The 16183-nt window shown below is 53.0% G+C and overlaps 2 protein-coding genes across 8 annotated transcripts in view; one reads left to right on the forward strand and one right to left on the reverse strand.

Moving 5' to 3' along the window:
- Positions 1-16183, forward strand: part of ICA1L (islet cell autoantigen 1 like) — a 427480-nt gene that overhangs the window by 37752 nt on the left and 373545 nt on the right. The window lies entirely within an intron of this gene.
- CYP20A1 (cytochrome P450 family 20 subfamily A member 1) overlaps positions 2153-16183 on the reverse strand; it is a 34531-nt gene continuing 20500 nt past the window's right edge. For 5 of the 7 annotated variants that reach the window (XM_067548865.1, XM_067548866.1, XM_067548868.1 and 2 more), the window contains 3 exons: positions 4446-4510; positions 2647-2736; positions 2153-2483 (listed from right to left, as the gene is read on the reverse strand). In XM_067548865.1, the coding sequence (XP_067404966.1) occupies positions 2333-2483; positions 2647-2736; positions 4446-4510 (306 nt within the window). In that variant the 3' untranslated portion in view covers positions 2153-2332. The remainder of the gene's footprint in view (positions 2484-2646; positions 2737-4445; positions 4511-16183) is intronic. The other 2 variants (XR_010919817.1, XR_010919816.1) reach the window with 1 other exon arrangement.

Below are 16183 nucleotides of genomic sequence, written 5' to 3' on the forward strand. Positions count from 1 at the left end.
TTTCCCTCCCACCCACCCCCATGTATCAATGGGACAAGGGAGCATTCTGGAGTTTTGAATCCCCCAGTTCCACAAAAGCAGAGCTCATGCTGTGAACCTAAAGGCAGGAGTTTGTTTGATTTCCACTGAAGGTGGCATCAGATGTTAACCCAGTCACAGCCACTAGGACACTGATTAGGCTGGCAGCGAGCAACAAAGAAAAAAAAAAAAAGACACTTTTATAAGAGCAGCATTTCCCAACCTGGAGGTGCTAGAGGAAAGGATCACAGTGTAGGTGAAGAAAGCAGCAGCTGTCCAGATCTTTCTCCCTGCCTGAAACATGCTGCCCCCTCTGCAGATGAAGTAGAAAGTAGGTCCTTGGAAGCCTCCCTCCTGCTGTTGCAGCTCTTAAAGTGGCTGGTTGTGAGAACAACTCACATGTAGGTAGCCGCAAACTGAGGTAGACACCTGCCAGCCCAAGTGTCTCTATTTAAGCTCCGGATGAGCACTGCCAGCACTGTGTGGCTTTTTGCTGAGAGGGGGAGGGGATCAGAGGAAGAAGGTTTAGGAGATGTGAGAATAGTGAGATGGTGGTGGGGAAAACACATATAAAAGAGCAAAAAGAAAAGACAAGAAGGAAGAGTGAAAAATGGACAGAATAAAGTAGAGAGAGAACAGCAAGTGTGTCAGGATATAGGGGAGGGGGACATAAGGGCACCTGCCTGTCTATTCCAACAGGCTCCAAAAAAAAAGAGAGGTTGGGAACCACTGCATTAGGGCAAGGAGAGAGACTGTACTTGGTGCTGATTTGGCTGGGAGGAGAAAAAGGATTCTTTAAAAGGCTTTTTAGTCATTAATTAGAACAATATTAACGCAAAGGCCTATAAAATCAGCCCTTTTCACTTCCCCCATTTGCTGTCAGCCTTGCATGACCTGATGCTGTGTGATGAATGATGCTCAGCCAACATTCCTGATGCTGATTAAATCAGATGCTGGCCTAAAAATCTGCTGGCTAGAAAATCCCTGCCTTGTTCTTTTTAAAACCGCCACTTCTGTTTTGTCTGGAGTTGTACAACTGTTTCCCTCCCCCACCCACGTGATCAGCTGGGGCCACCCAGCACTGTGCAGGGGACCTCCCCACAGTCTGGGGAAACTATGACCCACCCAGGTGATGCCACACCTCTTCTCCACACCTCACCATTTGGCCTTGAGGAGAAACTGGAGAGGAACCAACCAGAGACCCCAGTCAGCAGGAGCTACTCAGCTGAAAAGCAGCCAAAGCAGGGACCACCTGTGGCCAGTCAGAGAATTTCCTATAGTTTTGACTGGGTGGGCTGTACATGCCCTGCGCTGATTGGCTGTTTGCTCCAACTCTCCCCCTCCCCATCATCACTTAACCTCAGCTTCACTCCACACCTGCCTCTCTTACTTTCTTCTCCCCTGCCCCCACAACCCTCTTCTCTCCAACATCCCCTCACCCATTCTCTTTTCTTCTAATGTAGTTTATCCCAACTAAAATCCTGTAAACAAGTTCATCATGAAACTAATATGCTATGTGCTGCCATCACATGGTTCACTCTGCTGGTGTGCTCTATCTGTTCCCCTACCCTGTGGGCATCCTGCCTATTTAGACTGTAAGCTCTTCGGGGAAGGGACAAGCAGAAGACTGTTTTTGTACAGTTCCTAGCACAATGGAGCCCCATTCTTAGTTGGTCCGTATGCACTACCCTGATAAACATGTTTAATAAAAACTGTCAGTTTTATTACAAATTCCCCCATGCCAGCAGGATTACACAGCTAAGGACCCAGAAGTTGTGTGTAATTCCCATCTCATTTTGTTACATGCACTCAGCCCCTCCCCCCCCACATTTTATCAAGATTGCAGTGGTACACATACAGCTATAAGTCACAGGGAAGGCACTTCATCTTCATGTCTCCAGGGCCTTATCATTAGCTGGGGTCAGGAAGAAATTTCCCCATAGTACTGCCTGGCATTAGAGGGCTTTATAGTTCCCTCTAAGGCATCCAGCTTTAGCAACTGTCAGGCAAACAGCAGGGTAGCTGGAGCATTGGCCTATTCCAACATAGCAGTTTTTATAAGTAAAATTGTAAGATTATGTTGCTTCATTGAAAACACAAAGGCTTGAAGTCAAAATAATGTATCCAAAAGGCATAAGGATTAAATCTAATTTAATGGGACAACAGTTTGAGTTAGAAAAAATACCAAGAGGCTGCTGGGTTAAGAACATGGAAGGTAATGAAACTGTAATGTTAAACCCTTGACAAGTTCAGCATGATGCAGAAGGGTTCCTTTCTGAAGCACTTTCTCTCTCACACTCTGGGCATGGTCCATTCAGCTTCTCTTGGATACAGTTATCCATGCTTCTTCCTTTGGCGAGGTTACCAGCTCATGTTTGGTCTCAATGACCTGTCCTTTCATGGGATGCAGATATAGTTTCCTCACCAACACACTCAGCAGCACGGTAGCCACCATATAAGCAAACCTAGGCGGAAGGAGTAATAAAAAAATTCAATGAGATAAATTCATCAGTCATGACTGATATAGTGTGTCAGGGCTGGTGTTCAATACTTGACAAATTTAACAGGAACAAGCTGTTTCTTCCTACCCTTCCATTCCACACATACACAGCCTTTTCTTTATCTCACCTCAACTCTGGGCACTCCTGACTTCCTGAAAACCCCAGTAGGGAAAAGTTTTTCATAGTGGATTCATCATTGAATCTGTCTGGATCAAATCTGTAAAACAAAACAGGGACTGATTCTTCCTGGGTATGCATGTGTGTGCACATGTGTGTACCATAAGGAGCAGAAACTAATGAAATCCTACAGCTCAGGATCCCACTACTTTTCTATCAGCATCAATCGAATGCCTTCTCCCTCCTAAGTCACATAGATTGCGAAGAGCACATGCAATCTAATTTCTCTTTCCTTTCCTTCTCCACCACTTACATGAAGATTTTCAATTCTTCTTGCCCCTCACCCTCCACTTCAAGCAGTTGGCATGAGTGTGGGGGGAACTGATGATTCATTAAAACAAGAACTACTTGTTTCAGTACTGGGTTGATGAAAGCTTTAAGGGAACTACTGTATAATGCTTGGTTTAATTAAAATGAGATTCCCATAATCAAGTAACCAAACAGGAGACTAATAAAATGCCAGGCAGTTTAAAACATGAGCCATGATAGTATAGAAAATGTGCAATGAGATGACTAAGAAAATTCTCTCTCACCAGGTATTAGATTCTTTCCATTACACTTCAAACCTTTGAACTACAATTCTGATCCTATTCCCATTAAACTCAAAAGGAGATTTCCCATTGACCTTCAGTGGAAGTAGGAATGGGATCTACACTCACACCAAATTAAAAATGGCAAATTACAGATGCTATAACAATAATTCAATAAAAACAGTCATTCAGAAAAGCTATTGAAAGCAGACATTGACCCACATTATTTTAGGGCTGCACTGTGGCTAAACTTGCTCAGGTGGGCAAAAGGAGGGCACACAAGAAATCCTCAAACACACCTCCCCCAGGTCAACCACAATCTCAGCACTTGATCTACTGGCAGGCAATAACTGGGTGTGTGTTGTGCTGACTGTGGGCCATGGCCCTGTCCTCCAGGTTCCTATCCAACCAGATGACCCGGTGCTCCCTTTGCAAACTAAGGACAGTTCACCTATCATTCTGGTGTTTGATCCCCTAGTGCTCTTGGAGGCAACGGCTAGCATGATGCTGATAGGGCAAAAGGTCTCTGCACCCTCCCTCTTCCTCTGAAGCCAGGGTTATGGCTGTAATAGAAAGAATAGAGACCTTAGAGCAATTTTTTGTCCCATGAGCTCCATTGTCTTTCCTCTTGGACAATAATCACTGACCCAAATTTTTTCTTGCCTAAGCTATGTTAGATCAGTGCTAACAATTGCCATCTGGAGGCCAAAGTGAGCTACAGCATTTCCTTTCACCCTCTGGAGTTCTAATTTTTGGGCCAGGATCCTTTTTTGTTTTCATGGGTGGAAATAATGAGGTAGAGTTTCCTTCCCTTTAAAAAACAAAAATCTCTGATTGACATTTCCTTCTGTGAGCCATTGTTTATGGTAATGAATAGTGATTTCAAATTCATTTTAATCACTGTTTTCTTCTTGCAGCAAACCTGAAAAATAATCACACAGCATTTGCCACAGGAGGGCTGTGAATAGCCAGAAAAATCTGTTGTCAAACTCCTTAACACATAATGAATACGTAGCCTGGCAAGATCACATTTGGAGTTATCCAAATCGCTGGCCTTGAAAACTATCAAAAGACCTCAGCAAATCTTAGCAGGGAGTCCCTTCCACCTCCCTCCACAACAGGCTGCTTAAGGAAGGTTTGACAGCATATTCATCTGAAGATTGAGAGGCAAGATCCAAAAAGAAAAAAGAACAAACTTAAAGTTTCTGGTGTCCCATACTTATAGGGTGATGCCCAAGCTGAATTGTCCTGAAGCACCACACCAAGAGCGTAAAGCACAAGAGTCTGAAATGAAAAGAAAAGAAAAGAAAACAAAACCACATCTGAGTTAGTCTAGAATACACAAGAGGGATAAAGTTGTCTCTAGACACTAGTCAGTAACCATTAGACAGCCTTTATGGAAGAGTCTTTTAGTACATAACAGAAAAGGATATACCATTCAACTGGGTATTTTTCTTTTACCATCTTATCACATTTAACAACATATCCTATCTCTGTAGGATAGCTTAAAATAATTCCTATATCAAAGGTATCATTTTCTATTAAATTTCATATGTCTTTAGAGCAGCTTTAATAGGACCCTATTGGTTTCTATAAAGGGTAGGGAATCAAGCCACTAAGTTCATATCCGGATCCAAACTTCCAGGGTGTTCATATCCAAAGTTCAAGTTTAGCTTATGTTGAGATAGGATCCTGTCACAAGTTCAGATACAGATCAAACATCACTAAAATTCTGGGGCTGTTGGATCCATGGTTCTGGTTCAGTCCCATCTCTAGTACACAAAAGCAAAACCTGTTTCACATACATGATCTCCTCATTCCTCCCACAACAAAGTCAGGCACAAACGATACAAAGTACATTAAAGATTAGGATTGATCTTATCCCCTGTATAAATTCAAACCATCACTTCCATTTATGCAAGGAACCTACTCAAATCCATACTGAAATTAAAAAGGAGCATATGTGTCAGTCAGCAAGCAATTTAATGCAAGCAAAAGGGAGCCAGCATCATCATGTCAACTCTGCTCAATCCAACCTAGTGAGATCCAAACACTCAAAAAGCAGCGCCTGACTTATGAATGTCAGACTTGTATGGCTTCCAAATATCTCATATTTTACTTTTATTTTTCAGCAGATCTATTGTGACATCACTGTTCTGAAGAGTTTACAATCTACAGGTCAAGTTCTGTTTCCTTTATGTGAATTAGTCCCATTGGACCAAATTCAAACCTGATGTAAACTGATGCAACTCAACTGAAGTAAATGGAATTACAATACATTTTGTTCTGGTCCCACTGACTTCAATGGGACTACTCAGTGAGTAAGGCAAGCAGCATTTGCCCGTAAATTAAGATTTTATATAATGTAAGGGCCCAATTCTGCCACGCTTGCTCATGGTTAGTAGTACCTTAGGGCCTGATCCATTGTTTTGACTTCTATGGGCTTTGCAAGTAAGTCCCACTGGAATCAGTGGACTGCATGCAGAAGAAGATATTACTCTGTGTCTGTAAAGGTGACAGTATCAGACCCTGCTTGGTGGAATGACGACAGAAATTTGGTGGAATGAGGATAATCAATGGGACACTAATACCAGGGTACAATATATATAGCATGCATGGCTAAATTTACAGAGACCCGCCCCACCCGGCTGGGCGGAATCCTTTAGCCCCATCACCCTGCCACAGGGTAGAAGCTCCAAGCTCCCCACCGCAGTCGTGTAGGCGGAGAATGGGGGCTTATGCGGCTCACAAGGTATAGTTTGGCCTCCCCTGATATACAGGAATGACAGAACAGGTCATGCTAGTGGAGGAGTGGCACTACATGTGAAAGAAAGCAGAGTCAAATATAGTAAAAAACTTAAATGAATTAAACTGTACCACAGAATGTCTATGGATAGAAATTTCATGCTTGAATAAGAGCATAGCAATAAGAATATATACCGACCACCTGACTAGCATGGTGATGGTGACTGTGAAATGAACAGGGAAATTAGAGAGGCTATCAAAATACAAAACTTAGTGATAATGGGTGATTTCAGCTATTCCCATACTGACTGGGTACATATCACCTCAGGACAGGATTCAGAAATAACGTTTCAGGACACCATTAATGATTATTCCCTGGAGCAGCTAGTCCTGGAACCCAAAAGGGGAGAGGCAATTCTTGATTAGTCTTAAGTGGAGCACAGGATCTGGTCCAAGAGGTGAATGTAGCTGAACTGGTTGGGAAGAGCAACCATAATCGAGGAGAGGGGAGGAGGAGATGGAAAGGAGGAATATCAAAAAAGCCCACCACAGTAGTATTTAACTTCAGAAAGGGGAACTACACAAAAATGAGGAAGCTAGTTAAACAGAAATTAAAAGGAACAGTCACAAGAATGCAATGCCTGCAAAGAAACATTTTAAAAGGACTTGGCACCAGCCTGCTGCCAGTGCCCCTCCGTCCCCTGCCCCTTGCATTCCCAGGGGTGCTGGCAGGACCCAGGAGTGGAGGCCTGGGCAGTGGTGGGGCAGCACTGGTGTACAGGCTGTGGCCCTTTAAAATTCCATAGTGCAGCATTCAGGTAGCAGCTCCAACTCTGGCTCCTACTCCAGGCCAGGATTTGGCTGCAACAGCAGCAGTTCTCAGCAGGTCCCTCTTTCCTGGGCTTGAGCTTGCAAGCTTGTCCCTCTCCTGAGACGAAGGGAGGATGCATCTGCTCTGCATGCCTGAGTCAGGCTGCCTTAGGCTGACAGCAGGGGCTCACAGCAGTGCCTGTGAATCTCAGCGTCTTCATCTCCTACCTGTAAATGGCTGCCCCTCACAAGGCAAGCGGAGTTGGGAACAGGAAACCCAGATGTGCCAACCTTTAAGATGCAATACAGGCAAAGTATAGTATTCGCTCCCTCCCCCCACATCCCATTGTTGCCTAATTGCTTACTTCAGGTTCCACAGGGTGTTCGGTTGACTGGTCAGTTTGTAACTCTGGTGTTCGTATCTTTGAGGTTCTACTGTAAATCAGAAGCAGGAAGCCAAACAAATCAGTGGGGCCACTGGATGATAGAAGTGCTAAAGGAGCACTAGAAGAAGAGGGGTGCATTGTGGAGAAGCTAAATGAATTCTTTGCATAGGTGTTAATTGCGGAGGATGTGAAGGAGATATCCATACCTGAGCCATTCTTTTTAGGTGACAAATCTGAGGAACTGTCCCAAACTGAGGTGTCAGTAGAGGAGGTTTTGGAACAAATTGATAAATTAAACAGTAATAAATCACCAGAATCAGATGGTATTCACCCAAGAGTTCTGAAGGAATTCAAATAAGAAATTGCAGAACTATGGTATGTAATCTATCGCTTAAAAGAGCCTCTGTACTAGATGAAGGGAGCAATAGCCAACTTTTTAAAAAGGCTCCAGAGGTGATCCTGGCAATTATAGGCTGGTAAGCCTAACTTCAGTACCAGGCAAGTTGGTTGAAACTACAGTAAAGAACAGAATTATCAGACATGTAGATGAACACAATTTGTTGGGAAAGTCTCAACACGGCTTTTGTAAAGGTAAATCATGCCTCACCAATCTATTAGAATTCTTCAAGGAGGTCAGCAAATACGTGGTGTGATATAGTAAAGACAGAGGGCAGTAGGAGAGTGGTCTTATTTGTAATCCGGGGAGTGGATTACACTGCTAAAGGCCCCTCCCCCAGCCTAACGGGAGGAGTCATTGAGCCCAGGACACAACTGATTGCTTGGGACAACTAATGAAAAAACAGGAAGGAGCATGAGGGTAAAAGGGTGAAAGAGGGTACCAGAAGGGGACACCGAGCAGAGAACCCTGGACAGCGCCCACTGCTCCCAAAAGGTGTCTAGGGAGTCAGCAGACGCTGCCCAGAGGAACTCTGCCCGGATGTATGAACGAATGGAGGAGTGGAAATAGGCCCCACAGTCACAGGGTGCCCCCCCCCAGCCAACCTCCACTCCCTGATGTTATAGATGGCCACTTTGGCCAGTGCTAGGAGGAGGTTGACGAGGAGGTCCTGTGACTTTGTGGGGCCATGGATGGGGTGTGCATATAAAAACAAGTGTGGGGAAAAGTGCAGCCAGAACTGGAGCCAGACAGGGGCTGCAGCCTGGCGCACTCCAGATAAATGTGCGCCAGGGTATCCCTCACGCCGCAAAAAAGGCAGGTGTCAGGGCGAGGGGTGAACCATGCCAAGTACACGCCCGTGCTCATGGCTCTGTGAAGAAGCTACCAACTGATGTCCCTGGCGGGCCGCGGGGTCATGGTGGAATAGATACTGGCAAACCTGGGGTCCTCGCCCTCCACAGGTGATAGTAGGTCCCACCATTTGGTGTCTGGGAGGGACACAAGGGAGAGGAAGTGAAGGGTGTGGAGCACGAGCAGGTACAGATGGTCCCTTGGCACGGTTCGAAGAGGGACTGGCTGAAAATCGTGCAGCACTCGGTGTGTGGGGAGAGGCTGGCTGGTGGGGCTCACAGGGCTGGGACCCAATAAAAAGCTCCGGAGGACTAGGACTGAAGGTGGGGGTGGGGAGCGCCCTCTCGCAGGACCCGGTTGAGGTAAACCAAGGCTGCCCTCACCTCCTGCAGTACACGCCGGGGGGTTCGGAAGGGTGGAGCGCCCCATGCGCTGAGCCAGCACCTGGGGATCCACCCAGTCCCCCGGTCCTAGTCCAGGAGATCTCCGATCTTGGTGACTCCTGCCAGGACCAACCTCCGGTGCACCGAGAGGGTCTCCGCCGCCTGCACACGAAGATGGGGATTGTGTAGCAGGGGCTCCGCGAGGAGATCCACCCCCTCAGTGGCCACAAGGGGCCTAGAGGCCGAGACCAGGGTCCAGGCCCGGAGGAGGTCCTGGTAGAAGACCGGCAGCTTGGAGAGGCCTAGCGGAAGACCTCGGGGATGGAGATAAAAGAGCTGCCCGGTCACATCGGAGCCCTTGGAAGAGGATGTGGGCCAAGTGGCTCCACGCCGGACTACCTGCACTATAAAGGAGTCTCTGCAGGGCCTGGAGGTGGAAGATGTGGACCTGGCTGTAGAGACAGCACAGGCCCTGCCCGCCCTCCTCCAGGGGAAGACTCAGGATCCCTGCAGTGACCCAGTGCAGTCCTGGCCAAAAGAACTCCAGAACTGTCTCCTGGAGGTGGGCCAGGAAGCTTGGGGTCGGGACCAGGGTATTGAGCCGGTGCCAGAGCATGGACAGGACTAGCTGGTTGAGGACCGGTGCCCTCCCCCGAAGGGAGAGGCACCGGAGCAGTCCTGCCCATCTCCGCAGCCACTCAGACACTCTGCCCTCCAAATCTTGCCAGTTCTCCGCCGGTGAGGGATGGGTGGCGGAAAGGTAAATGCCCAGATAGTGCAGCGGACCCGCACTTCCACCGGAGGGCTTGAAGCACGGGTGGGTGGGAGGGAGGGAGCTTGCCCACCACCCGGACCCTACCATCAGGCCAGAGCTCTTGACCCAGTTGGAGGAGGCTGCTGAGTAGACGGCCAGGCAGGTCTCCAACCATACCAGGTCACCCGGGTCCTGGACCGCAAAGAATATGTCGTTGGAGTACTCTGACAGGACCAGCCTCAGCTCTGGCTCATGGAGCACCAACCCCATCAATCTGCGGCAGAGGAGACAGAGGAAGGGCTTGATGGCCAGAGTGTACAGCTGGCCTGACACCAGACAGCCTTGATGCACTCCTTGCCCAAAGCTGACCGGTTTGGTCAGAGTCCAGTTGAGCCTGACCAGACACTCTGCGGAGGCATACAGCACCCGGAGAAAGCCCACGAAATGGGACCCGAAGCTGAACGCCTGCAGGGTGCCCAGGAGATACCTGTGGTCCATCCAGTAGAATGCCTTCTCCTGGTCCAGGGACAGGAGGGCAAACGACAGACCATCCCTATATTTGAGCACCAAGAGGTCCCAGACCAGATAAAGGTTATCAAAGATGGTGCAGCCTGGGACCGTGTAGGTCTGGTCAGGATGGACTACATCCTGCAGCATGGACCCCAGCCTCAGCGATACGGCCTTGGCTATGATTTTATAGTCCATGCTGAGGAGCAAGACGGGACACCAATTCTGAAGGTCACGGAGGTCCCCTCCTTGGGCAGCACGGCAAGCACGGCTTGCCTGCACGAGAGGGGGAGCTCTCTGCTGGCCTCGGACTTGGCCCGGATGGCGGCTAGGTCTGGGCCGAGGACGTTCCAGAACACGTGGTAGACCTCCAGTCAGCCTGTCCATACCTGGAGATTTATTGGTGGGCATAAGACGAAGGGCTTCAGAGAGCTCAGCCAGAGTGAGAGGTAGCTCCAGCTCGTCCCGGTTGCCTGTGCTGACCATGGGAAGTTAGTTCCATAGCACCCTGCAGGCGGTGGCTTTGGTCAGATCCGGGGAGAAGAGGTCAGCGTAGAAGGCCCTGACCCTTCCACACATCTCCACCAGATCCTTGAGGGGGCACCATCATCTACCAAAAGGCAGGTGACATGCTTCTTGGCCCCCCTCCTTTTCTCCAGGGCGTAGAAGAAGCAGGAACTGTGATCCATCTCCCAAAGAAGATGGATGCAGGATCGAACAAAGGTGCCCCGAGCCTGAAGGTCTTCGAGGGCCCGGAGCTCCTCCCGCTTCTCCCAGAACACTCTGCAGAGGGATGGATCCTCGGGGCTGGCAGCCAGACGCCTCTCCAGCTTCAAGACCTCCTGCTCCAGCTGCTCTATCCCCGCATCCCTCTGTCAGCTGGCCCCCCGAGTGTAGTCATGGCAGAAGAGCCCAGCGTGTACCTTCCCCACGTCCCACCAGCACTGTGCCGAGGGACAAATGCACCTCTGCTCCCTCCAAGCCAGCCAGAACTCCAGGAAGGACGCCACGAAGCCCACATCCTCCAGCAGGCTATTGTTAAAGTGCCAGTAGTCCGGCCCCAGCCTCCCCATGGTGAGAGAGACCGTCATCGTCACCAGGTGGTGATCCGAGAAGGGGGCTGGCCAGACGCTGGAGGAGTGGGCCCGCGAAAGGTGGTGACGGTAAAAATAAATGCGGTCCAACCGGGAGTGGCGCGACTGGTCTTCCCCTACCCGGACAAAGGTGAAGGTGACGACGTCGTCCGGGTGGTGGTCGTGCCAGACATCCACCAGGGAGTGATGGGCTATAATCTCCCAGAGGACATCCGCGGCGGCCTGGCACTGCTCGGTCCCAGGACCAGGCACTCATGAGGATCCAGGGTGCTCAGGAAGGCGGACGCCTGCTGGAAAAACCACACCCTCTCTGGGCCCGATGTTGGGGTGTAGACATTGATGAGATTCAACACTAGCCCCTCCATGTGGACCCAGAGGTGCAGCTGGCAACCTGGCACGACCTCGGCAACTCCCAGCACCTTGGGCTGTAGGTCAGGGGAGAACAGGGTGGCAACTCCACTCACACGGGCAGAGAGGTGGCTTAAAAACAGCCTGTCCCCCACTCCAGCTGCCACCTAACCCTGGCAGCTGGATCCATATGGGTCTCCTGCAGGAACACCACAGAGTACCCTCCTTCTTGGAGGAAGGAAAACACCTGGCTCCTGCGGAGACCCATCCTACAGCCCCTGGCATTCAAGGTTGCGAAGATGGTCGGGGCCATGGGGAGGGCTGGGGAGGATCCTCATGGGCAAGAACGCTTGCAGCCCCCATCAGGCCCTGCAGCAATCCGTGACCAACCTTGAAGGCCAGGAGGGAGTCATGGAAGCTGAGGGTCCATCGGCAGTCCACGGAATCCTGCCTCCTGGCTCCTTTGCCCTCCTTCAGAATAGTCCTAATGGCCTGGAGGACAAGGTGGAAATCCCTCCAGCGCTGCAGGGAAAGCTGCACCCTGTTCCTGGCCCCACGACAGTCGGCCAGGAAAGCCCGTAGCTCGTCCTGCAGCGTCTTGGGGGCTGGGGTGGAAGACCCCGGGCCATCCTCCGGCCAGGACTCCGTGGCAGCCCCATGGCTGACAGAGACAGGCAGACAGGGGACAAACCCCCGATGCGGCGCCGATGTCATGAGTGCCGTGCTGCCTGCCTTGACCCCTGGCACAAGAGATGGCGGCAGAGGGAAGACAGCAGCCCCGGGTGGGAGGTGGAACTCAAATACCGCCTCCCGGCAGTTGGCAGATGTAAGGGGGAAATGACACAACCCTGGGCGCAGTAACAATACAGGAGGTGGATGGGGGAGGGACAGGAGTGGTATTGGGGGTGGGAGCGGGGTCAGGAGCGGTGACAGGAACAGAGGCAGGGGCGGGGCTGGGATCAGGGGTTCCGGTGGCTGAGCCACCGGGGTGCAGCTCCACCTGACCTGGCATGGGGGTCAGGAGTGTAGGTTTGGGGGGAGGGCCCTCGCCGATGCCAGGTGCCATGGTGGACTCGGCGCCAGCCGTCGCCTCGAGAGGCTCAGTGGCTGCAGGTGTGATGCTATCCACAGCCGGGCAGATGGGAGCGTCCAGAGGTGACTCGAAGGCGGGGACAGCAGTCTGGGGAAGGGAGTTGAGAGGAAGGGGAGGGGGCTGCACAAGGCCGCCCAGATCAAGATCCGATGGCAGAGGGTCGTCCTCCCCCTGGGTGACCGAGGTCAGACCCAGGACTCGATCTCTTCAAAAATGGAGCCGAAATCCCCCTCCACCACCACAGGTGCCACCCTGCCAGAAGCCGAGGCGGCAGTCGTCTTGGCATCAACAGAGGACAGAGATGGCAGGGTGGCAGGGACGGCTCCCTCAGAGGCCTCACTGGGGAGGGAATTCAATAGGGCCTCCATGGAGGGAGGCATGCTACCCCTCCTCACTGCTGCAGCATCCTCCTCAACCAGCGCTACCTGCTGGGCTTCATCGGGGGTGCGCAGCAGAAGGCTCAGCGATGGCGGCCCCCTGCAGAGATGTCCAGGGGGCTTCCTTCCCATCCGAGTGGGCAGGGAGGTTCTGAGCCTTCTTCCACTTGCCGCGCTGCCCCCCGACAAGCACCCAGCCCTCGAATGTGTTAACTGGGGGCCAGCCTGCAGGGTTGGGGCCAGGTGGCAAGGGCGATGGTGTCGGGGATTGAGGGGATGGGGACAGGGCGGCAAGGGGATGGGAAGTCTCCCAAACCAGAGTCCAACCTGGGCACCCTTTCCTCCACGGGCCCCGTCCCAGAACTCACTGTGGGGGCAACGGGGCCCGGCCGCTCACTGGGGCACGATGGGGGGGCACCACCATGTCCCGAGCAGAGACAGAGATGGGCACCGGAGGAGGAGCAGCCACGGGGGCCGGGCGGCTGGGGCTGCTGGCGATGGCAGGGCCAGTGCCCACCAGGACCTCAGGCGACCCAGGCGCTCCTCTGTACCGGGCCAGGGGACAGTCCCTCCGGACATGCCCTGTCGCCTGGCAGAGGAAGCATCAGGCCTTCTCCATGGAATAATGGATTCGGTACTGGGTCCCTTTAGGGGGCACCAGGAAGGACCCCAAGAGGGCCGCCCTGTCACGTGCTGTCAGCAGTGGCAGCTGGAGTTAGACCTGCTGGCGGAAAGGCAAAACGTGACGGAGAGTGGGTCCTTGCAGCCCAACGGGAGAGGAGTGAGAACTGAAAAAGTTTCCCTCAGGGTGGAGAGGAAGGGAAGCAGGGCAGCATTAGGGAGGAAGGGCGGGAAGGAAATGAGCACCACCCGTATGCGCAGATCCTCCAGGGGCTCTAAGGGGACGTAGACGCCTCCCACTGCCAGGCCCTTCTCTACCGCCTCCTGGGCGGTGGCCTTCAGTGCCAGAAAGACGACGAACTTGCCGTACATCTTGGAGGCCGAGGGCCCCACCACCCGCGCCAACACCCGCATATAGGTCTCCACATGGGGTGAGGCGGCCAGCAGGAGGCATTGGACCCCAGTCACTGGAGATGAAACTGGAGGAGGCAGCGGGGGCAGATGACAAGGCGGTGGCTGGAGAGGTGGCAGCTACCTGAGCATACACTCTGGGGGTTGAGGCAGAAGCACCCCCAGAGCCAGTGGAGGGGGTGGCTGTGGCCAATGGCAAGGCCACGGCAGGGAGGGTGGCCCATACCACGGGGGGCGTTGCCTTCCAGGAGGGGCTCTTGCCCTTTTTCTTGCCCTGGCCCTTCCTGCTGGTCGAGAAAGCACGGGCAGCAGCGGTGGAGGTCCCCCCAGTGCCTGCCGCTGCCACTGCCGGTGCCCCGGTGGGGGCAGCGGTGGCAGTAGGACCAGCAGCAGCGGTCGCCGCAGGGGTAGGCGGGGGAGCAGGTTGAGGGGAAGGGACAGGGCGACCGAAGGGGCCGTTTGATTCATTGGGGGGGATAGGCAGGAACAGGCACCTGGGGGGGAGGGGCAAGGGCAAAGGGGTGGGTCAGGGCTGACCACTCCTCCCTGCTAGGCTGCAGGCAGGGGAGGAGGGCACCGGCAGGGAGGGGTCTTGGGCAAACACTGAGGGGAGGAGGGGGCTGAGAAGGGGAGGGGTGGGGTGGCTAACCTCTCCTCCCCGCTAGGCTGCAAGCAGGGGAGGACAGCGCCGCAAAGGGGGGAAGGAGAGATGTCAGGGTCCAGATTCAGGATGTGGGGGATGCTGACTCCTCCAGCTGCACTGGGGAGGGAGGGTTACTATATCATTAGGGGGTGCAGTAAGCAGGGGGCGCAATGAAAAGAAATGGGGGTCTGCGGGGGCTCACAAGTGCCGAAGAGCACCCGGGCACACTGAAGAGACAGGGTGGAGGGGGCAGGGGTAAGCAGTGAGGGCATGGGGGACTATAGGAGGGTCAGCACAAGGCAAGGGCAGGGCAGGGAAGAACAGAGGACTCCTCGGGAGCGGAACAGGCCGGGGCAGGGGCAAACAACAAATGCTAAAGGGCAGGGGCAGGGCAGGGGCAGGACAGGGCAAGGCAAGCTAACAAACACTCGGGGCCAGGAAACTAAGGGAACCCAAGGGCGGGGGGTGGGGGGGATAAAAATGGGTGGGCGGAGCAGACTGCAAAGAGAAGGAAAGGGGAGTAAACTGTTCCTGGACAGCCGGAGGGCAAAGCAGAGGGTGGGGAAAGCCCTTCGGCTAGACATAGCCAGGAAAGGGAGGGCAGGTCTGGGTGGTAAGGGGGGAAGCACGTGCACCCAGGTGGGCCTGGGTGGTGGAACAAGTCCCTGCTGCTGCAGCAGTCCCAGTTAGTCCAGAGGATGAGCAGCTTGGCTGAGGGTGAGGAGGCGAAGCAAGCGGTGGCTGGGGGTGGTGGAGGGGGCGACAGTGGTGGGGTGGGGAGCAGATGGATCAGGGGGAGTGCTCCACGCCACTCCCCCTCTCCCCACAGAAGCAACAGTACCTTTCCTTTTCCCCACCACCACAAGAGCAGAGATAGTGCAGTTACTCAGTTCAAAACAGATTAGCCCCCTCCTGAGGCTAAGCCCCAGCAGTGGTGGTGGTGGAGGTGTTTGTCCTCCTTCTCACAGGCAGCAATTCACAGCAGAAGCAGCAGCAGCAGACTCCCAGGCAGCGGTGGCAGCAAGCAGCCGGACAGGAAAGGCCCCCTCACAGGTGGGTGGCAGTGGCGGAGGCCACTCCCTCCTTCCTTCCTTCCTGACTGGCCAAACCGAGAGGGGAGCAGGCCGGCAGGGCCCCCAAGCAGCAGGAGCTCCTCCGCACCAGCAGTTACTTCCCCAGCACCAGCAGGAGGAGAATGTGGAAGGGAGGTATGGAAGGCCCAGAAAGTTCAGGGGTCTGTTCCCAGCAGCTTAGCCAGTGTCATTAGACGGCAATTAGGACCAGCGGAGGCCAATTAGGGCCCAGCCAGGTGCCTAATAAAAGCCCTGTGTGCCAGACAGACAGCGTGTGAGCTAGAGGTGTGTTGTGCTGTGTGAAGGAGCAGAAAGGAATTCAGAGTTGTGTGAAGGTGGTGGAGGAGGAGTTCAGAATTGTGTAGGTGAGCAGAGAAGCGTGCAGAGAAAGGTACTAGGCCCAGGAGGGGGAAGCTTGCCCAAGCAGGACTGTGATACTCCCGCAGGCACAGGGGCCTGGGTA

Source organism: Emydura macquarii, unplaced genomic scaffold (genome assembly GCF_026122565.2).
Source record: "Emydura macquarii macquarii isolate MOO-44397 ecotype Brisbane River unplaced genomic scaffold, CSIRO-AGI_Emac_v2 contig_1253, whole genome shotgun sequence".
NCBI classification, from domain to species: domain Eukaryota; kingdom Metazoa; phylum Chordata; order Testudines; family Chelidae; genus Emydura; species Emydura macquarii.